The 23,277-nt window shown below is 39.9% G+C and overlaps 1 protein-coding gene across 2 annotated transcripts in view; it reads right to left on the reverse strand.

Annotated features, from left to right (window-relative positions):
* The window catches only part of LOC124177756 (protein CBFA2T3), a 52,238-nt gene extending 29,405 nt beyond the window's left edge, over positions 1 to 22,833 (reverse strand). The window contains exons 1-3 of one of the 2 annotated variants that reach the window (XM_046560524.1): positions 22,197 to 22,833; positions 20,266 to 20,475; positions 2,049 to 2,326 (exon numbers count right to left, since the gene is read on the reverse strand). In XM_046560524.1, coding sequence (XP_046416480.1) covers positions 2,049 to 2,277 — 229 coding nt within the window. In that variant the 5' untranslated portion in view covers positions 2,278 to 2,326; positions 20,266 to 20,475; positions 22,197 to 22,833. The remainder of the gene's footprint in view (positions 1 to 2,048; positions 2,327 to 20,265; positions 20,476 to 22,196) is intronic. The other variant, XM_046560525.1, reaches the window with a different exon arrangement.
* Positions 22,834 to 23,277: the final 444 nt, after the last annotated feature.

Raw genomic sequence — 23,277 nt, forward strand, 5'->3', positions numbered from 1 at the left:
ATAAGAGATTTTTTTTTCGTCCAACCGTCTAAAATCTTGCCTATAAAATGTTAAAAATAGGTTTTCATCCGGGTGAACCTCAAAACGAATATTAAATCCTAGGTTCTAAAGGCCGAGGGATGAATTTTAACGCAGCTGAATCTTGAATCGGCTACTTTCGTATCTATCCGTTGATTAAACGTTTTTCGAGTGTCAACCTCGTCGCGCAGGGGCGGCGTACGTCGGATGCAGAGGACACTTTCGGGATGTCCTCGTAAAAGAGGAGGAGCTACGGGACCGTGGAAAGGACCCTTATTCCGGCCAAGAAGACACGCATGAATTATAGAATATAATATCGGCGGGTAACTCAACGACAATTAATTGGAAATAAAGTTGGGGGAACTGTAAGAGAAGAAAAATGGCGTTCGAACCATGCTTCGTGTTTTTGATTCAACGAGTTGATTACCTCTTTGTACGACTCAAACGCAGTACGACACGGCATGGTAAAATATGCAAAATGAGTTCGCGAATTATACGGGCAGTATTTTGTTTAATTCTGGTGTATGTGCGAATTATCCTCCGTTTGCAGGTGATCTGCGCGAGATGGTGATCATCTGGCTTTCAGTTTTGTTTGAGGTTTGTTGCCTGCAGCGTGTTGTGACCCGTCAAGAACAGGTCTGCCACTACCATCGGGAGCACGGCACAGCGTTAACCCTCTAGCCTACCCTCGGTCTCAGCCTCCCACCGAACCCCCTTCCTTCCTCTTTGTCAACGTCTTAAGCAGAAGCGTTCGTTCCTTTCTCGTGCGAGCACTCCAATTTCTATTGCTTGTATTATTTTGCGAAAGCTCTATATCGGCTCTATTATACTTTCTCTTCAAGGTGGACAAGTTTTTTCGATTTTTTCTTTTTACTTTTTAAAACGTGACAGCTTGCCGAAACGCTTGATTTGCTCCACGATCTTTGAAAACATCATTTTGAACCAGTGTTTGTTTCTAGGTTTGTACGTTCGTCGAGATGTAGCGTTTGTGTTTGTTTCTAGGTCTACGTTCGGCGAGATGTAGCGAGGTGTCAACCAATCGTGAACAACGTGAGACAAATGACGATCGGTAAAATGTACCGTGTGCTTTTAGTTGTCTGAATGCAGGCGGAATTCGTTAAGGTGTACTCTGAATTGCAGAAATGCAGGCGAATTTAGTTTAGGATGTACACTGAATTGCATAAATGCAGGCTGATTTAACCAAGGTTAAATTGCCCGTGGGACATTTCCACGAATTAACTTAATATATCAAGGTTGAAAGTTGCCGGCGAGAAGGCCGCAGATGCGCAGTATGAAGGGCTCGAGGGAATTTCTTATTCTAAGTTTAAAAGTAATGGATTAGTTGCTAATCACGCGATACAAGGGAGTGAACACGAGCTTGCAGCCATGAAACGGTGGAGCTTTATAATTAAGTTTATCGGAAAATGAGGGGATCCGACAGCCTGCAGCCTTTGACGTTTCATAGTTGGCTCACCGCGGAACGATCAGGCTTGCTTACAGCTATAGAAGCTTTGTTAATCCGCTATAAAACCGATTATAATCGACGGGAAGTGAGGGAGGAGTATGAGTATTGAAAAACAAAGGTTTTGTAAAAAACACACGAGAGAAAAATTCTTGACTCAACTCGCCTGAGACACAACGGCGCGCGGCTGTTTTCAGAGTGAATTAAAAGGCAACAAAGCTAAAATAGTTGTTGACTCAATTATAATGACGAATTTGACAAAGGTCAAGATATATTATTGGTCTAAGTATTTACGTCTAAGCTTACCTCGTACCTCACATATACTGTGAAATTATAACAAGTTTTCGATTTTTACAGCACAACTGACTTTTATACAAAACGTACGTGTTTTTCCCACCCAATGTTTTTTTCTGCATTAAAAACTGCGGTAATCTTTTTTTCAGAAATCGTTGTATCTGCTTATAATATTTTTTCACTCGATGCAAAAAATTCGAACAAATGTGCGCATATTTTACAATCGTGGCAATAATCAAGAAATGAATTTACAGACGATAAATGATTGGCTGACCTTTGCTCCTCGGTTTGAGGTTCAGGTTGACTGGGGAAGGCTCGGGGTTGTTATTCGTCGTCGGTGTGAGTTTTGAGGCCGGCGTGTAGCTGATTATGGTTTTGGCATTGGGGGCGTTATTCGCCCCCGTAACAGACGGTGCGTGAGTGGTACTGGTCGGCGACAAGCACTCCTTGGCCTCTTCCTTGATCTTGATACCGCAGGAATCTTCCTGCACGTCCATTTTCATAATCGTTTGTCAATTTCGTTTTTTTTTTACAACAAACGGTGGCAGCTGCCTGTAAGAAGAAAAATGACAACAAGCATTGAAATAAGATTGTATTACAATTGATGGAAGTGAAATTTGTTGAAATTGGGCAAATTTTCACCAGATTTTGGTAAAATCGATTGGCGAAATCTCCGAGTCTGCAAACAACAGCAGCGGCGAACTCGAATATATGTAAGTTTTTGCGCGAGATGCCGAACGCGCTGCCCCCGCTTATTTCGGCAGCCCGGCATCGTCTCGCGCAAAAAATTCGCATCTGCATCTAATTACGTTCACTTGACCTCAACGATTTTTCACGCTTAACCTATACCCACGCCTATATACCGTGTCTATGATAATCACGTGTGGTGCATTATACATACGGAGATGGGACATATGTAATTAGCGTACATGTAACATAATTAATAAAGTACACTCGGTGTCCCGAAAAAATCAATTTCTCGATATTGATTCGGAGATATTTTCCGATTACTATATTTTTTTTACAAAAAATTACAGTATACCTGTATATATATGTACGTAACTGCTCGATGAAGGTACCGTACTTTGTTTTTCCTATGGTACATTTTTCAGCTTTGAAAAAGGGAATGAAAAATAAAAAATAAAAAATAATCGGCGGAAGCTCGCGTCGATTTTGGAAACCGCGGTTCTTTGACCCTGTCATTCATTATCCTTGTAAGATATTTCAGTTTTTCAATTACCAGAGAAGGAAGGGTGGGAGGGGGGAGCTTTCGGTTAACGGCAAAGCTTATACAGTAGACGTTATATCCACGTTGTCGGTTCTCTATGTATGGGTACTCGAGCGCAAAGCTTTTCGGTATTGACTATCGCGCCGAGTGCGAATATTCTCACGTGCAGGTTTTCACCATGTCGGCAGTTCGGCTTGTTCGATTTCGTACAGGGTGGATGGGCGTGTGCCAATTCACCCACAAAACCAATCCATACCTATGTATATATTATTCTTACGTTCAGGCCGACTTGCCGGTCGGAATAACAACAACAATAATTCAATTAACGATAAATAAATAACTGTTAAAAAATAAATAAAAACAAAACAAGCCATTCATCGAATACGTTTTTAATATCTCGAGCGTTAAAATATTTATGAAAAACAGACAGATTAAAGAGTTTCGATGCATTTGTATGCATATTTCGAATAAAAAAAAAAAATCAATGTTGCGATTAATGAAAACGATCAAAACACACTAATTTAGGACGTAGTTATCATCGTCAGTAACACGCAATACGATTTTTTTTAACTTTATAAATATTAAGTGAACACAATTCAGACCAAAAAATTGGCGGAAGATAAATTTGTAACATTTACTGTTGCGTCTAATTTGAGTTAAAGGGTATTCAAACTTGTTTGATCGGTGACAGGTAATATTTTCACTTTAATAAATTTTTTGAAAAATGCTTCTCTACTTTTCTTTTTGTTTTTTTTCCTTATGTTCCTTTTTAAAACTCTTCACTTTGAGGGAGACGAGCGATTAGCAAGGGACGAGTTACGGCGGTTGCAGGCTAAACGGATCAACGCGGATCAACCGCTGTTATTTATACGTATATCTATGTGTATGTATACATATATATACATATACATATATATATATATACATATAGGCATGTACCTATCTACAACTGGTTCGGTGTTCTCTGGGAGTGTTTAAATAACATTTCAAAACCACAAAAACTGTCTGGTATTCATCGCTGATGCTGAACCAGCCCTGCAGACTCAGCTTATATCATGCAGCCTACGCATTTAAGCGTAAAGCCCGTCCGATCGTTATAAATTTTGGAATCATTTCTCCTTCACGCGTCGCGGTATATCCTCAATTCGTGCCACGTGTATCACATGCTTTGGCATACAGTACTGTCCACCTTATCGTTAATATGTCGCGATGTATTTATATTGGCTCAATTTAATGGCTTGAAAACGTCGGATCGAAAGAATTTTTAAATTGTCGTCCGTAAAAATAATTTGAGAGTAATATTTTTTTTATGTCACTTAGATGATCGCTTTCCAGTTTTCAACACATCGTTTCCATATTCCGTTTCTTTCGGCTTTGTATTTCAGACGGGTGATTTCGAACGATTGGACGTATCTATACGTATACTGTATAAAGAGCTTGATGAGAAAACTTAATTTTTAAAGAAGGTATTCAAGATTAGAATAATTTTTATACGAATTTTGAGCGTCTAAAAACTGACTATTCAAAGTACTCTCCATAGATTTAAAATAAAAAATTAATTTACATCACTTCTAAAAAGATATCCCTACCTAACCGACAGAGTTTGTGTCGGCTGTTCGCTCAGATTTTTTCAAAAATGCCAGTACGTATAGAAATTTGAAATGTGACTGCGGTTGGTTATTTGCGCTGCAGCGTGGATCGTCAAGTTTCACAGAAGACTCCCGGTAATTTCGACTTCCTATATACCCCCTGGAATTTAATCGAATTAGGATACAAAGCGAAGAAACAGGGGCCCAGAATTCCATGCCTGAACCTCGGTGTCAACAATCAAACGAATTTCAAATGAATCGAGATATCTGGCAGGCCGGACGAGCCCGCGTCGAGTGAAGGGACTAAACAGAGCTCTCCTGTGGTCTCGACCACATGGCCATCCCCCTGCAGCCGTGTGCGTGCGACCCTCGCCGAGTCATAGACACCGCGCTATGCATCTGACAGCCGGGATACGAACCAGAAGCTGGTTGCCGGCCTCGGGCGACTTCTGCTTTCAGAGCGGAGCTTGACGAGTCCAAACAAATAAATTCACCTTCGGCATCATCAGCTCCGCGCGCTGCACGCCGGGGATCGTTGACGAGCGATCGTATTCGACTCGTTTTCCGTTTCCGGATTTGAAAGGGCCCGCAGAATCGACTAGACGTCAGATTTAACCACTTCGATATATCGCACGCTGTCGATTTTCCCCCGAGCTTTTACGTCCACGCGTCTAAACTCCAGGATTGTTTCACCTCGGAGGCTGCCTAGACTTGGGAAAAAATCATCAAGCAACTGTTTTCGAATCATTTCTTTGGCCTCATGGTAAGCGTTACCTTTTTGAAAAAAGGTGAATTGATAGGGCAATTTTTTTACCGAGAGGGTGCAGATCCTTTGCACAACGAAGTTGGCGTCAACCTTCTGCGAAAGTTTTGTCGTTATTTTGAACTTGAACTGCACGACATTCGTTACTTTATGAATAACTGGGTTAACGGATGAAATCATTGAATCACGCGTAACCACCTAAATTCATCGAGTATCATCTGACCGCTAGATTTATAACAGTCGAAATTTGATATTTGTGACATTTTCTAGTGTTCCTTTTTTCGGGTTTGATATGATTCCTGTTGACCAATTTAGGGTTGGTGGCTATCAGGTCTTCACAAAAAAGTTTGAATCGTGATATTCAGACCCAAAAGAGTGACTCAAAAGTGACGGATGAAAATTAATTATTGCACACTAATTAAACGACTAGTGCTACTAGTGTTATTCATATAATCAGAAATAGCCCTGTTTTCAATTGTGTCGCTGTATACGGGTTTTCTTTATTTTTCACCTCTTTTTCAGCATTACAATGATCTATCACCGTAAACGATGTTTACTAAAGGAATGATAAGTGAACAGTAACACTGAAATTATGAATTTATCGTCCTTTTAGTCGAAACGTTTTGATACAGAAACAATGCGATCGTAGTTCTTTTTCCGAAATCAACCTAAGCCTGATTTCCTCGCTGTTATTACTATAAAATTTAACACACAAGATCTTGTCTAGTGGATTATACCGCGTGGGAAAAGAATTGTGCAGCTAAATTTCTTAGGCTCGAAACTCAATTACGACAGAGAAAGTGACTCGAGCGACAAAAAGTGACTCCTTTAAAAAATAGTAACTAATAGCGAGAAAAGTGATTGACTACCAGCCCTGCCAATAGGACAACTTTCAAGATCGAGAGTTCGAAAAATTTTATTTCGAGAAATAGAAAGGGGAGTTAAAATAAATTAGTGTTCGGTTTTACCAAATTATACGCATACAACGAATATTACAATTCCCATCCTGCTCACTGATCTCTGGATTGTTAATGAAGGGATAGGTGCGGGCGTTGCGGGGATAAAGGAGCGGAGCCTGCGTTAGGCGGGCTTAAACAACAATTTGAATTTGAATGTGAATTTGAATTTGATTGATTCCATTTCACGTGCGGGTACCACGGCGGCCGCATATTTCGTCTACGTGCCTCGGCAGAGCCGCAACGCGCCAACCAACGTCGAGCAAGCGCGTTGCATATTAATTATTATTTCACCCAGAGGTTTTTAATTAAATTTACGATATGCACAAAACGTTGGGCCGAAGCTGAATTGCACGACTGCTTCGCGAAAAACTCACTCCCGATCGTAAACAAGGACGAGAGAGAGAGACACTTTCCTCGGCGGTGTTTTATACATAAAATAACATAAGAATATAAAGAATTTTCTTTATCATTTTCGTTATTCTTATCGCGTACACTTTGATGAAAAATATGATCTTTTATTTGATCGAGTATCCTTATAAGCTGGTCTGCGTACTTTTGTTTTTTTTTTTCAAATCTCAGATTCATTTCGAAAGATTTCCCGCCTGTTTACGCAACCAGCGTTAATAGGCTTGTGTCGAATGACGTCACTAGTCGTTTCCATACAGACGGCATATGACGACGTACAGCGAGTTTGACTGTCCGGTAAACCTCTGTGTATAACTTCAAGTCTTTTATCATTCTGAAAACCTAAGAAATCTAAAAGTCGTTTAATTTACAAAATAAAAAATAAATCCTCATACATTGCGTCAGTCACGAGGCGACATGCCGTAAAATTAAAATCATTGAAAATTTAAAAAAAAAGAAAAAAAAAAAAAAAAACCAAGGAAAATGTGGGGCGGTCGCAAAAAGTTGGAAAGGGTAAATTTGAACAGTGGCAAAGCAATCCTCCGAGGAGTTGCAAAGGGAGGAAGAAGGTTCGAGCACGTCGCGTCGTACGGGAGCAGTGATGAGGGCCAGGACTACATACGAATCCGACTATACATGGGTGAGGGTACATAGGCGGGAGGAAGAGGGGAATTGGCGCGGGGTGGGGGCCGGGGGGGCGGGGGGGAAGATGCGGGGGAGGAGAGGACAGCAGGTGGCCAATTTCCCATCCGGAACGTATTTCTGCGCCCGAGAGTCGCGCGAGGAACCCCTCTCTTCCTCTCTCTCTCTCTCTTTTTCTCCATCTCCCTTCCACTTTTGCCCCCCCCCCTCCCCCCCACCGGCTCCATCCCCCCGGAGGCGTCATCGGCGTCCCCAATATCACCGGGAGAGAGAATAAGTTTTCCCGAAGGTTGCGCGCGACGATGTTCTCCAGGAATTATGGACGCGGGGCACCGTTGAAAGATTGGGCCCTCTAGGCTCGAACCAATCTCTCAGTAGGTACCGTTGTTGCCCCCCTGAGGCCTTTAACTTGAATTCGTCTTTGACGTCTGAACCATTATAATCAGTTCTGCAACCGTGAGTTGGACGGATTTTCGATCTTACCGCCGGTTCACAGGCGCGGAAGTGGATGGCAAAGTGGAGGTGGGGTGGGGGGTAAAAACTTTCTTCAAAGCGAAAAGTTTATCCGAATTTGACCACATATATACGTTAAACGGGACTACGTAGATCTCTAGGAGTGATAATTACAGGAAAATAATTAACAGCTAGGAATTTGAATTGAGGAATGAGAATGTGTTTTTTGATAACTTTTTTGGAATCGCTCTATCGATCGAAAGAATATCTTTTTGTTAACATGTCACCTGAAACATAGCATGAATATCAGAACCGCAGATGAACCATCGCTACTTTTTTTCGGTAGTATCCTTTTGGACTGCCGATGAAACGGTGAATGGTGGATTCAGTTAATTTTTACGTTAATACATTAGCTCAAAGAGTTGAAGCAAATCGTGTAATGCAAAATCATTGAATCACTCTGGACGAAGTAAAAATGTGGATAATCAGTACTTATTTCCTATTCCTAGATCGGAATTGTCAATAAGCCATACATCGATCCATACGACAAGAGGTTATGAATCACGTTCACCTAGATATTCGTACGTAGTACGTGCATAATGTATAATAATATGAATACGTATGTACGGTGGGTGAATCCGTATGAGAGGGGCTGGCCATTGGTCGTGGTAATGGGAAACGGGATGCAGGCCTCTTCCCTAGACCGTACCATAAAAATTCCAATAAGTCTGACCACATCAGGTACGTACTACTGCTCCGTATGTTACTCGATCGGTTGCCTGCCTGCTTGCCTGCCTGCCCCTATAACCTTTGGCCAAAGGGACCAAACGGCTAAGTTCCACCGAGGGAAAGAAAGAGGGAATGAATTTTAACCGATCGATATTACGGCGGCCCGGTTGCGAATCCGCTGAAAAGAAAATGAAAAAGGGAGAAAAATGATGCGAGCTTAATGATCAGGCTTATACTCTCGACTCAAATTCATACTCTCAAGATTTCGTTGCAGTTGCAACATAAATTAGTTAAAAATGACTTGAAAAAAAAAGAAAAGAATCACAAAATTTGAAAGATCAAATTTTGGTTTGCTCGTTACGTCTGACGCACGGATTTGTACACATGGATCAGCTTTTTTCTTCACTCTTAATCCGCATGGTTTGAGAAATACAAGTTTGTGAAAATTATTTCGGCCGACAAAATACCGAGAACTGATAGCTCAAATTTATCGTATCTAAAGCTCCTGTCAGCCGTTACTACTTCGCATCTTCGCCGGCTTTACGCGCACCTGAGTAAGGCTACAGTGGAAAGAGCTCGCGGTAGTCAGACGCCGGTTTGCGGACGACGATACGCTGATACTGACCACTTTCTCCATCCGACACAGCAGGCAGGTGAACGTTTCGACGTTTACTTGCGAAATTTTTGCGACCTGAGTTCTTATTCCCCAAAACACCAAGTTCTTGTTGAAATTTGCGGTCCATGGATTTTCCGATGTTTAGATAAACAGATTTTGAGAATTTAGCGATGATTTTTATTTAGATATTCCGCAAGTATTTAAAAAAAAAAAAATAGTGGTATCACAATTGCTTTAGGATTGTCTGGAACTCAGTAAAGTGCAGTGGTAAAGCGAAACATGTACTCGTAGTTGTCCAATTCTAGGACAGTATGAAGCCATTGGAAAATTACAGAATAACGAATTTTGACTCGACGTTTCGTTGTTTTAACGTTGATCTCGTATTTTCACAGTGGAATTTGATCGATACAAGTAAATAAAAAATGAATTAATCACCGCCCATCATGGCGGATAAACACGTTTGAGAAAAAGGAAAAGGAGAGTGGTAAAATGTGATGAACTTGAAATGGTACACGGGTGGTGAAATTTCCACGGTACGGTAGGTACGAGCGATTTAATAAATCCCGCGGCTTCTCTCCCCCGGAACTTTTGCTCTTTTTCATAATAGTGTATATAAACCGTGCGATCCTGCGGTATAAGAAATGCGAAAATTTAAATCAGGATTGCGACTGTAAAAATTGACGTTTGTAACGAGATCGCGTGCACGCAACGCGTCGGAAAAAGTGGTTTTATCAATTTCCCCCAAGGCTCGCTGCTACGGGGGAATCGCAATTTCCCAAAACCACCCTCCTCAGCTCGTGTCTGCGTTAAAATTTATATCCAACACGCACATTCCTTCACGTCTAATCGTAAGGTTCTCTTTATATCCTGGCAATAATTTCCGTAGTTTTTGATTTCGTGGGGCGAGCTATAAAAACTCAGAGAAAGCTGACGTTTAAACTGCTTTCTCTGACTGATTGCAAGATAGAGAGAGAGAGAGAAACTTTGTCTTTCTGTGAAATTTCCGGTGTTTCTTTCTTACTGTTTTTGCTTTTTTTCAACCTACGTCAGTTGTAAAGAAGTAAGAGGAAAGAAAGATAGGCATCTATAAGCGAGTGCGTCGGGTTATAAAATTAATACGATTTAGCATAATATTTTCGTCGAATAGTCTTCATCAAAGTAAACGGAGATCGTGTAATCTCTCATCTTTGAATTCACGAAACACGACGCGTTGGGCGAAGAAACGATGTGAAATGGATGAAAAATATAATAACAACAATCATAGAGGAGGGTTTAATAAATAATGAAACAGCGAAACGGGACCGTGATAAACCTTCTCTGGATTTCGGTCCAGCTTTGATCCCCGCTGGCTGCCTGACTGGCGAACAAATTTCACGAGCAGCAAAAATCGTTTCGAAAATAAAATATGTGATGTATACTTATTATTAATTATAATCTTTGTCAGAGGGATGCCGACGCGTGCACGTGCGTAGATAAATCTTCGCCGAGTTATATACGATATGTATGATGTGTGTACATATACGTACGTATGTATATACCTTATACATGTACCTATATTCGTCGGCGTCGTCGCGTCGTCTCTGCCTAGTTACTTACTCACCATACGTATATAAAATCGTAATTCCTTTCATAATTTTAAGACCGCGCTGTCTGGCCGTGAATACGATTTCAAAACAAATAAGATTAATTACAAAAATATTGTATATTATACGACATCAAAGGTGATCCAACAAATTGCGATTAAAAGTAAAAACACTGCGGTTTTCTTGACTTTTCGAACAAAATTATAATCAACTTTGTTACAATGTTAAAAAATTTTCATATTCGAAGTTTTATTGGGATACTGAACAGCGAATTTACTATAAATTTACTGTTTATTCAATTTACAAGTACGATAAATTTACTACACAATTTATTAAATTCAAATTACTGTTTTGTGTTTTTCCTATAAACTTTAGTGAAATAAAAAATTTTCATGGTTAATTTAAGACAAATACACAGTAAATTACGTCGCTTTATTGTAAATTTGCAACCTGATTACGCGAATTGACAACTTTTTTTTTTACGCAATCAATGTGTAGTAGATTCACAATCATTTTTATCAGGGTAGACGATATTTTGATGCAACCTAATTTAACTACAGTTCAAAAACGCATAATATTCTAGCGAATTAAATATTATTACGATAAATTTCTTTTTACAAATTGTACGTAATACAGGTATATAACATACTTTTTGACAAAACTGTGTAAAAATTTTCGACCACGTATTTTTTCTACTTTCGTGATGCGGTCTGCGGATATTAAATTTTAAATACCTATCACACGTGTATGCCTATACAATATACATATATACTTATGCTTAGGTGCGTGTTTGTGTATATATTTATATACCCGGTGAGTTCGTAATATAAGGGACATTTACACGTGCTGTGAACAACGCAGAAGAGACCGCAACACCGCCTGTACGTTATTTACGGTTTGGCAGCCCGCATCTACGATATATACCAACGAACCTAGGTTTCGCTTCGACTATAGTTTATGTATGGGGGATTCGATACCGTTTCAACCACCGTCCCAAAATCTTTCCCCCCCAAATTTGAGCCCTGATTTTCAATCCCTTACCGCGTTCGACTCAAAAGAAGTTACTTAAATCTTTATACACCATATTTCCTCGATTCGTTTTCTCTTTCGCTTTAACGCAATTTCAAATAAACCTTGATATACGAAAATCCCGAGGAATGATTAAAAAGAATTCGACTGACGAAATGTGAATGATGAACAATTTTTCATCTATCGATTAAAAAATTAGCGGAAATTTATTTTTTACGTCCATTTTATTTATTTATTTACCTTTTTTCTTCACTACCGTTGACAAGGAACGCTAGAGAATCTTCTTTGTGCTCCGTGCGGACAGTAATTCCGTATCTTGAGACGAAGGGATGGGCAAAGTCGTTGGACTGCAGAGGCGGGATTTGACACACGTGGCAAACACGTGCGCGACGCTGGAATATGTGTAACGTATGTACGTACGTTGGAAAGCTGGAAGTTGGCTCGACTGCCAAAATAAATTGTAAAGGTTTTCCGCTATTGCAGTAATTAGCCAAGATAAACCTCGGACTTTTCAATATTGAACCCAACCACCCACCCACCCAACTTCGTTATTAGAACGTATCCCGGAAATTTGAATGCGCTGCAGGGTGAACAAAAAATTCAAAACTTAACCTTGTACAGTCGGAACGGATCGCGCGTCCAAGTTGCGGGTGATTTTTATGAAACTGTTTTTTCAACTTAGTGAAATGAATTCGCCGGAATTGAGTTGCCGAAATATATTTATATTGCTGTGAATTTCATCCTCGTGTTTCTTCCCCCCCCCCCTCATATCAGGCTCCATTTCTCACGAGTACAAGGTGCCACGTCACGATTTTCTCGTCAGATATAATATATTTATTTTGAATACTGCACCGCTGTGGTGGAAAATTATGGAATAATAAAGGAAGATGGGCAACACAACCAGTAATATATATCCACGTATACTTCTGTCAGCTGATAGATAATTCTATGAACTCTGCCTCCATCCCTCTTTCCGCCGAGGAGGGACCGAGTCCGCGGCTGTCGATAGCACAGGTGTAACCTGAACAGGTGGGATTTCTCCCTCATTTCCCCACGGACCTAGGGAGCAATTTTAACATTACTATTAAGGCGGAGCTGCCCCCGGGATTGAAACGAGCACGCATCGAATGTCGCGAACAGCATGCGAACGAATGTGTGTCGTGTGTTAGCGATAGGCACGTGTAATATGCATACATGCGTATCTGATAAAACTTTATCAATTGCTACATCTCTACAGCTCCGCACGATCGAGGAATTTCAGGAAAAAACAACCAGAGGAGAAAAAAATATCCCAGAAATTTTGAGCTCACCATTTATTAGTACGATCTTAAAGATAACTCGTTTCAGGTGTAACATCACGTTATTCAAGGATACAAACGATTCCTTCCACGAACAAAATTTTCCTGATATCATCGATTCCGTGTCCGCAGGTTGCGAATTTTTAAAAAGATTCGAAGCAGCGATATGTGAACGGTGAAACTTGACGGGGTTAGCGATCGACTGCGCATGCGCAACATAATCAAGCTCTAATCGTATCCAGCGGTGCCAACTTACTCGAAATCGGGAGATGAAATTTCGAAATCTCCTGAGTACAGTGGCGAATCGACATTACGTTGTTACGATGACTCGTAGCAATCATCAGTCGTTAGTCAGTTAAAAACGAATATTAGTTGCTTTCTGAAATCAATGCTTCGACTATTTGAGGCCTGTTTAACCTAAAAAAAAATCGCAACACCTGCACAACCTCCACGAGTCGCGTCTGACGGCTGAAGCCGCAGTGGCCAGCCTGCGTTTAAAGACGTCGATGTTCGCGCATGCGCAGTCGGAAACTCAATACATCAAGTTTCACCTTTTCCTCTGTGTATAACATTCGAAATTGTGCATCAAGGAAAATCGTAAAAACTGTGCAGATCGATATTTGAGATCCGGGTTATTTTCCGGCTTTTAAATCTGTTCCGGAAACGGAAGTCGATTGTTTACTGTCTCGCCAAGCTGCTCCCGATTAGCCGAGGTGTTTCCGGTATTAGTATAAGAAGATGATCGCGCTCTACGGCCTGATGCAATTAGCCGGTTTACGTGTCGTGAAACATTATATCTGGGTATGTAAGGTATAGGTATAATGCCTCGGAGAGACTTTCGTAACGCTCTTAAATACCTACCGAATTAAATGAGTGACAGCCAGGTGCTATTCAACACGCTTAGTTTTCAAGGCTCGATCGTTCTCGAGAATAAGAGGAAAACCGATAAACGCGCACATGGATATACAATCACCTACAACACCTATGTATACCGGTTACACCAACTATTACGCCCGGAGTTTGTTATACTCATGACATCGTTTATTTACACAGCTTGTTTCGTCCGTCTTGCACAGTTTTCTTCAGCCGAGTGTATGAGTATCTGCGAGAAATCTACGTGCTCTTTACCTACACACCTTTGCTCGTCTCTTCTTACCCATAACTTACGCGTATACATGCCGGAGGAAAAATAATACGGGCAAAATCGCTTCGCTCGAACCACAAGATTTCCCTAATCCCCTGCGAAAATTTCCAAGAGTACCGTCTAATTGTCGACCACGGTGCAATGCCTGCAGTTCACCGAGAGCTCGGGTCCCAATTTAAACAGACAAATAAACAGAGTTCGTGAGCCACTTAGCACCTCTTTGCAATCTCGGGTCTAGTAGATGATTTATTGTCAAGTATAACCGTATTTTAATAGCTAGCAGTTTTTTGTTTATGCTTTAGTCGGTAGGTGAACATAACGAATAGGGCAAATTTCATTAGACATCATCCAAAGCATGATTGCGGAAGTGACGGACAATTTTTTATTGCAGGTAACCTAAAAAGTATGATGTGTGAACATATATTCATGGATTCGACTCGCAGTTCTAAGATGAAAAAGGAAGACAGGGTTGAGATTAGAATTCTAAATTGAAAACTTGGTCACTATCAGCTGTTGCGGTCCTTTTCAAATGAGATTAGATTGATTGATGCAGTCGTTACCGAGCTATCGATCAATTTTCGCTTTCGATCAATCGATTTGCCGACGAATCGATTAGTCGCTCATTCCCATGGCTATTGCAAACAAACCGTACCAGGAAGAAATCGATCCGATGTAAAGGAGCACCCCCACAGCCACAGTTGTTGTTGTACAAGGATATCAGAACTTGAAATTTTACCGGTTCAGTGAATTCAGTAAATTGTATTTTACACTTGTTTCTTTCCCGGAGCGATAGAATTGTTACAAACTTTGGGAACCAACAGTTTTTACGAACGCGCTAACGTGATTATCAAATGACGTTCGAAAAATAGATGAAAAAATACAACAAATATGAGATTTAGCTGTAGATGACCTTACCGGTAATAACCTCAAAGCGAGTGAGAATCGTCTGAAACTATATCTATATTGTCCCGTCGATTTCCCGATCTCTTTACAGTGACCGCTCAAATAGAATTGCAACCTCTGTCATCCTCCAGAGTTTGAAACGATCTCATTAGTCAAGAAAGAAAAATAGCGTAATATACGATTGTCTTATTCAGCCGATACACCAACATCTCCATAAGAGGGTGCTGTAGTCAGTCCTTACCGATCGAGTAAATTGTCACTTATTTTGGCTATATTATCAGATCAGATCTGTATCAGATTCAAAATGCCCGAGAAAAATAACAAAATATCAATAAAAAAAATCTCTTCCACCCGATATTCAAATCAGTATCTGTATCTGATCAATAATCAAATCTGTATCAGACTCGAAATGTTTAACAAAAATATTAAAACATCAATAAAAAAAAATGTCTTTCACCCGATAAGACCGATCGACACAAATTTTTAGTCTGGGTTCTAGATGTCAAGTTTTGATTTCTTCTAAGTAAGTAATAGATGAAATAATACTTTTATCAGATAAAGTTTGTTTTTGTAGAAACCAGAACTATATTTCCGATTTGAAGAAAAATTACCAATTGTATCGAACATTTATTGTAAATGACAACTAAACAAACCTCATTTTTGAATTTAAATCACAAATGCTAAAAAAAAAAAAAAAAAAATAATTAATAATAAACTGCAAAAGTAAAATAATTGATAAACGAAATTTAAAAATGAATATTAGCTTTGCAACCAAAAACTTCAAGATTTATTTAAAAAAAACAAAAACAAACTTTATAAGTAAAAAATAAAGGTTTTGGTTATTACTCGATGTATAGAATTGAAATTCGTTCATCCCAATAGAAACTAAAAAAGAAATTTTCATTTCCTGCCGACCTGTGTAATCAAATAAAGCTAGAATACATCACAGGAATAAATTTCCTATAATCATTTTCGCATGCGCGTAACAAAAATTTCTGTAGGTATTCGTATCCGGCATGGCATGCGTGTAAAATTGCACGACTCAATGCCGCGGATAGCCTCTGATAATAGCAAGAATATATGAAAGTGAGTCGATTTCAGCATCCCCTAAATCATCAACCGTTTTCAGAGTACCTTACACGTACACAACGTCGAGGCACAGCGAGTGAGAGTAAGTATACACAAGGAGGAAACTTCAGCCTGTGGTCATTACAACACAAGTACACAATGGAGCCTTAACGTATACCTAGGTAGAAAACGGAGCGAGTACACATGGCGATGCAGAGTAGGTACAGGGGAGCATACACAAGAGAAGATAAACTCGCCAGCGGCGATTCGGTGAATATTTGCTTATTATTCCGAAGGAAGGGTCAAACGCTCTTCGTTTGCTTTCAGCTTTCTCCACGGGCATCGCCACATCGAAAGCTCAACGCTCGGCTCCCGCGTAGGTCGTAGGACGTAGGTAGGTAGGTGGTTAGGTACATACGAATCGAGGAGACCGTAAGGGAAGAAAACCTAATGTTTGGACATATGCCCGGCACATGTTGTACGGTAGCTGCATGCACACCACGCGGCTTCGAGGCCGCGGCGGGAGCTTCGAAGGGCGGGGGCGGAGGATCGAGGGGTGTAAGGTGGGCGGTGGCGGTGGTGGGGGGTGGGGGTGGAGGGAGAGAGAAGGGGAAGCCTTTAATACCGGCGAACTGAAATTTCCAATATTAGAACGGTGCGGCGAGAGAGGCAGGCCAGATGTCTACCGCGTACCTACCCACTGCTTACGTTTAATGTAATTCCATTACAAAAATGTCTCGCACAGCCCGCGCCTCGTTTACTCAAACGCCTAGCTCCGGGCCAGCTAGCCGAACTTTTCCTCTTGATAATCAACGTCCGAAGTTTCAACCGATGTCTCCCCGATTCTTCAACTTAAACTCCGGCCCCTCTCCCACCTTTTTCCCTCGAAATAACATTCTTCTGCTGGATAGGTTGCAGGTTAGTCTGCCCACCCTTCCAGCCCTCGAAATGACGAATATTTTAATTCTTTTGAAAACTCGGTTGTAAAAGAAAAACAACCAGAGTTTATCCGTTTATACAATTTAAATTGATACAGAACGCGGAAGATGACGATGCGTTTCAATTTTAATAATACTGTCACGAAAATAGTCAGCTTAGTTGTATACATTTTATTTCGTTATGTTTTTTATTTTTATTTTTCAAATCTTGGTTCTCATCCATGTTAAATGTAATGAATAATAAATTTTCTCGGGAACTTGGACAGAATTGATCAGATTCAATTTATCAAAATTTGCAACGTTTCGTTGGTTTTATTTATTTTCCAACTTCATCAGGCAAGTTTTGAGGTTAAATCGTCGTTAAAATCCTCTGGTCCATAACATCCAGTCAAAATTATGTTTAAATAAGACTAGACAGATATATACATTTTTGTTTTTTTTTTTTTTTTTTTGTTTTTGTTTCAAAAAAACAAAAATGTATATATCTGTCTAGTCTTATTTAAACATAATTTTGACTGGATGTTATGGACCAGAGGATTTTAACGACGATTTAACCTCAAAACTTGCCTGATGAAGTTGGAAAATAAATAAAACCAACGAAACGTTGCAAATTTTGATAAATTGAATCTGATCAATTCTGTCCAAGTTCCCGAGAAAATTTATTATTCATTTTTATTTTTTTTTATCCGTTAACCTCATTAATTCGTTATTCCTATAATAGATTTATCCATCGAACGGTGATGTGAATAGTTTCATATGAGATTGAGAACCTGTGAAGAACGAACGGTGAAATTATACAATCGTAAAAAATCAGGGGTGCAGAACTGATCGTTATGATATCGGTTGTGCTTGTAGGCACGGTTATCCTGTAATAATTCACAGCCTGATTTATATCCGACAACGAGTTGTATACCTTACAGGTGAATTTCGACGTTAATTACGTCAGCAGCACTTCTCGATCGGTTATCCGTCAAACAAGAACCGAGTTTCAGGTTGTGCCCTGCGCCAACCCCTCTGTCTCTAAACATTGTCTGATCGCGATGATAGGAACGAGAACCGCAGGATAACGTGTCCCGGTGTATGATGTGTACTGTAGATCATTCGGATACGAGCGGGCGGTGGAAGAGTGACTGCGGAACCGGGAGGGCGAGGATTGAGGGAAATAAGGGGGAGGAGGGAGGACGGGGATTATGACGAAGAGGGGATGAAAGGGACGAGAGAAAGATTAATAATATAGAAAAGTCAAAGCCAAAGCCAAAACCGGAGCTGCCACCATGCCGCCACCCACCCGACAAGCTTTCCTCTGCTTCTCTTCTGTTGCCAACAGTTAATCGATATAATACTTCAGAATAACACACACGTTTCTACGTATAATACACACGTGCAGCACCGTGCTCGTATAACGACGTACCTGCTTTACCCCTCACGTACGCACACACACACACACACACATAAAAACCAGCTGAAAAATAAATATAAATACAAGGGTAGGCAAATATATGTATAAATACCTAAATGTAAGGCGAGGGTAAATTTTGTAAATACGTCAGTAAAGGGATAACACGAATTTATACTCCGTGTTTACATGCATACCAGCTAATACCCTGCAGGAATTTGATTTTATCTCTTTGTACCTCCCATTCCTCACTATTTCGTTACTGGTTCGTGATCAGTGGCACACCTCTTTACGAGTACTTCATTTCTTTTTAAAACCTCCGCAGTATCGTGTACCGCATGGTTTTTGAGGGACTACGAAACGATGAAATGAAGGTATTTTTACGACACATCTTTTATTCCAAGTGTTATATATTCACTTTAGCGCGGTTGCGCCGATTTGGCGGGAATTATTCAATTTGAATTTCCCGGCTTTTGAACGACCAATTGGCGCCAATCTGCGTCACTTGTGCCAAGCCAATCAGAGAGCGTGGTTTGATATTACGAAAGACTGGAACTCTTATTGTTAATTGGTGGTCAAACGAGTAAGGAGGTCACTTCGAAATTGGTAAACACAAGAAATTTCAGCCAACCTACAGGCACGTGCAAGACATTGATCTGGTTGACGGAAGCAAAGGATGAATCAAATACGGAGGTCGAGTAAGTAATCCCCCTTCTTTCAGAGTCCTGGAGAATGTTGAAACGACGTTGTTCCAACTTCTAACCACATCTGTTCCTCCTTCGAAAAATTTCCCTCGCATCTCTGGGGGTTGGTACCCAACTTTTCACCCGGTAGCGAGATAGACAAAGAAGTGATAGTGAGAAGGTGACGAGGAAAAATGAAGGTGAGGGTTATTCTTTTTTTTTTTTTTTCATGATACATCTATATTCGACTAGACAAAGGATAAAAAAAAATTAGAATCAAATTAAATACCATTTAATTTATGGCGTGATCGGTTATCGTCGTCATCATTATTATTATTAACATAAATTGTTCAAAACTGAAAGTGCGCGGGATTCAATTACGTATAACCACGGCAGCGTTATAACAGCGTGATAACTATGCAAGTTTATAGGAGAACATGAAATGGAACGGCAGGATCAGAACGTCTCAATTATTTTTACAATTTGACACGGTTCAATATCGAGCAACTGTGTAAACCTGTTGAGTAAACACAAAAGTCTGTTGCATGTGTTTCGTTATATGTATATATATATATATATTCATGTGTATATGTATATATATATATATATATATACCATAATATACAGCCGGGGGCGCATGGCGTTGCCAGACAGCCGCGAGTCAGTCGATCCTCTCTTTGAAAATATCTGGAATTGTCGTTCAATTTCACGTACATACCTACGTATGTAACGCGATTCGAACAATTTATCGAGCGTTATTCGATTCGAGGGAAATGTGCATGTGTTTCGCGGAAACTTGAAACAGTAAGTAATTGTTCAAAAAAAAACGTGAAATATTGAAAACGCGTGAAAATCCCGCCTTCATTTACTCTCTGATGGATAATTTCTTGCGTATGCATTTTCGGGATGTGCATCCTAGATTATGCAGCATTGGCCGATACGAAGCGCGTGAGTCTGAGAGAAAGAGAGAGAGAGAAATGGAGAGAGAGAGAGAGGGAGAGACGCGATGCGATGTGGGTGCGGGAATAAAGTGGGAAGTTTGTTATTGATCACCGTTATTTTTACCTTTTTCTTGTAAGTCAAAGTTTGAAATGCGGCGACGTAGTGAGTGCCAGGTGTTTCGCGACCCTCGCCGGCCAATCACTTGTCCGAATGGTATTATTCTCTTCGTCATCGGCGCCGGAAGAACGAAAGAACGATTCAACCTTCTCACCGAAAAGCCCGCGAAGTCACGAAGCTGTGTAGCGGTCGGAGTTAGCGGCCAAACGTGTTAAACTTTTTGGAAATAGAAAGATTCGGTTTAGTTTTATCCTCATATTTCTAGAAAAGTATCGGGGGTTCGCGGTATTTCAAAAAATTTTGATTTTTGGACTTCGCTACCTTGTTCCAAAGAATGTTAGAACGTTTCGCGGCTAATTCTGGCTGCTACCTTCAGCCTCGTGGGGAATTTAACCCTTGTAAAAAAGCTGCGATCAGCGAGTTTTGGTTCTGACGGTATGTATTTTTCGCCGTTCTTGGTGTAAAGAGGCTCGTTACATCACACGACCAAAAAATCAAACTGTAACGACTGAAATGATCTCGTTTCTTCGGAACTCCCATAAAAACTCATGTTGTACCATTTGTATCTTAATTTGTACACAAAATTCATAAGAAAACGTTTTTCCGGATGTTACGGTTTTGTTTTAGACATGCGATATGTGACTTAGATAGAAACAATATTTTCTCTCCTCGTGGCTTAAGGGGTAGCACCACTGTAGAAACAAAAGAAAACGCTTTATTAATCACTTTTTTTGGATGGAAGAAAAGGTAATAAGACAATACTATTTAAGGAAGTTATTAGGCATATATCTGAGTATAATACAAAAAATTATTATCAAGAAATATTCAAACATGGTGATACTGGAGCCATTCTCGCGAGATGTGTTGAATTCTGCGGCAATCGGTGTAAGGGATGCGAATTTGAATCTAGTCAAAAAACAACCAGCTCAATCTACACGTCTATAGCTAGAGAAATACGTGAGAGATTTTGAAAATATTGATCTTTATGTAATTGGCGAGTATTTGAATGAAAATATTTAATTTTCGACCGTAGACGGTGCACTTATTTGTTAATAAATAACCTTCAAATTCACTTATCGAAAATCCCCTATGCATTTCTGCAGCGATTGATATGTAGATTAGGTGATTTCTTTTTTTTTTCCGAATTCAAATTTGTCTCGCGAGAATGACTCCAGTGTCGCCATTTTTCAATATTTGTTGATGAAAGTTTTTTGTATTATACTTAAATACATGCTTAATAACTTCCTCAAACCTTTTCTGCGATACAAAAACAGATTGTGTATTTTTTAGGTTTTGACGAGTGGTATTGCCTCTTAAGGCGCTTGCCTATCTTACACCGGTTTTTACCAGACCTGTATGGCAACTATGACACCTGATGATGAGTGTTTGCGCGGTGTAAACATGTCCATTAATAACGAAAATTTTTTGTCAGGTATTTTATTATTTTTTTTCTACCACCCTTTCTTTTTCTACGACAAATTTCTAAACTTGTACACTAGTCGGATTAAATGAAAAAGAAAGACAACTGTGCAACGAATATGTGTAAAAATCAGATTGAGCGATTGATTTAGATTCGACAATCATCGTGAATATTTTCTTATACTCAGGTCTCCGAAAATTCATCTCATTTAAGAAGAAAGGAACTGTCCGATGATAACGATCTCCGATACTTTCGAAATAAATCGTCGACCCTCGACGTGATCGCTTGCATGTATATACCTATAAATTCTTGTGTCTCAACGCCTAGATTTATGCACGTTGCAGCACACAGGTGTGCGATACGCGCGAAAATAAACGACTATTGAAACAAACGATGAAACCCTATTACCCAAACCAATCTTCGTTCTCATTTCCATTATACTTAATTATCGTCTTATTTTTTCCCTCATTCCTTTGATGTACCAAATACAGATTGTTAATTAAATTTATTGATTTACCTGTTTTGCAGTCTCCACGAAGATGCGTATCAAGGATCGCAGTACAGTATTCGAGCAGCAACGTCGAAGTGTTCGTACATAGACGAGGTGAAATAATAAATCCAAATGGCAAAACTGAGGTGCGTGGGTGAGGAGAATTGAATCACGTTTTTTGCAATTATAAAAACGTACAAGTGTTGATGATATTTGGATAACCGGAAGAAAAAACAATAAAAATAAAAAAAGAAAAAAAAAAAAAAAACAACTACCGTACAACGACCAACAAACGGCACGAAATACTCATTAATTTTATCCCTCTCTTTTATTCTCGTTTCTCAATTTCAAACCAAGTCTATTTAAATCCCGCACAATTTGAAATCACACATTTTACGTACAACTTAAATTCGACTACAATTACAACCGATTATCTTAATTAGCACATCAATGCTCGGACATATATGAATCTTTGGATATTGCAACGGAGTATAAGGAATGAGTAACGAAACTTTGGTGAGGAGAAGAAAAACAAAAAAAAAAACTCAAATATAAATAAAATAAACAGAAGAAACTCGATGTAACGTATACATATCACTAGAAAAACAACTATTTACTTTCTCACTGTACAAAGTTTGATTAACAATTCTTGTTTTTCTTGTTATTATATTATTTATATTATTATTATTGTTATTATTATACAATTTATGATTTTGGTCTCTTATTTCGACATGTCTGTTTTTTTTTTTTTGTTCTTTTCGTTTATCTCATTTACTTTTCTTCTCGCCCCAGGTTAACTATAATTGGCAAGCAATGTTTGGGAAGCTTAGCGCTTCGGGTTTGCGGCCGATAAGGGAAAGGTCGAGCATGATTACAACAGAGCTAGATGCCGCACGACGCGATTAGCGAAAAAGGCCGACGTCCTGCTCTGGCGGCTGCCGCGGACCGACTGACGACGAATTCTCTGGTCTGGCTCTTCCTCGAGCAGAGTTGAGCAGAGGCGGAAGGCTGCCAGAGGCTCTCCAGGCAGGCGTTACACCGTGCAGCATGCGGGGGCGTCCCAATAACCGCGACGTTATGCCCACCTTCCGATACGTCGGATACGTCG

This window comes from Neodiprion fabricii, chromosome 3 (assembly GCF_021155785.1).
Source record: "Neodiprion fabricii isolate iyNeoFabr1 chromosome 3, iyNeoFabr1.1, whole genome shotgun sequence".
NCBI lineage: Eukaryota > Metazoa > Arthropoda > Insecta > Hymenoptera > Diprionidae > Neodiprion > Neodiprion fabricii.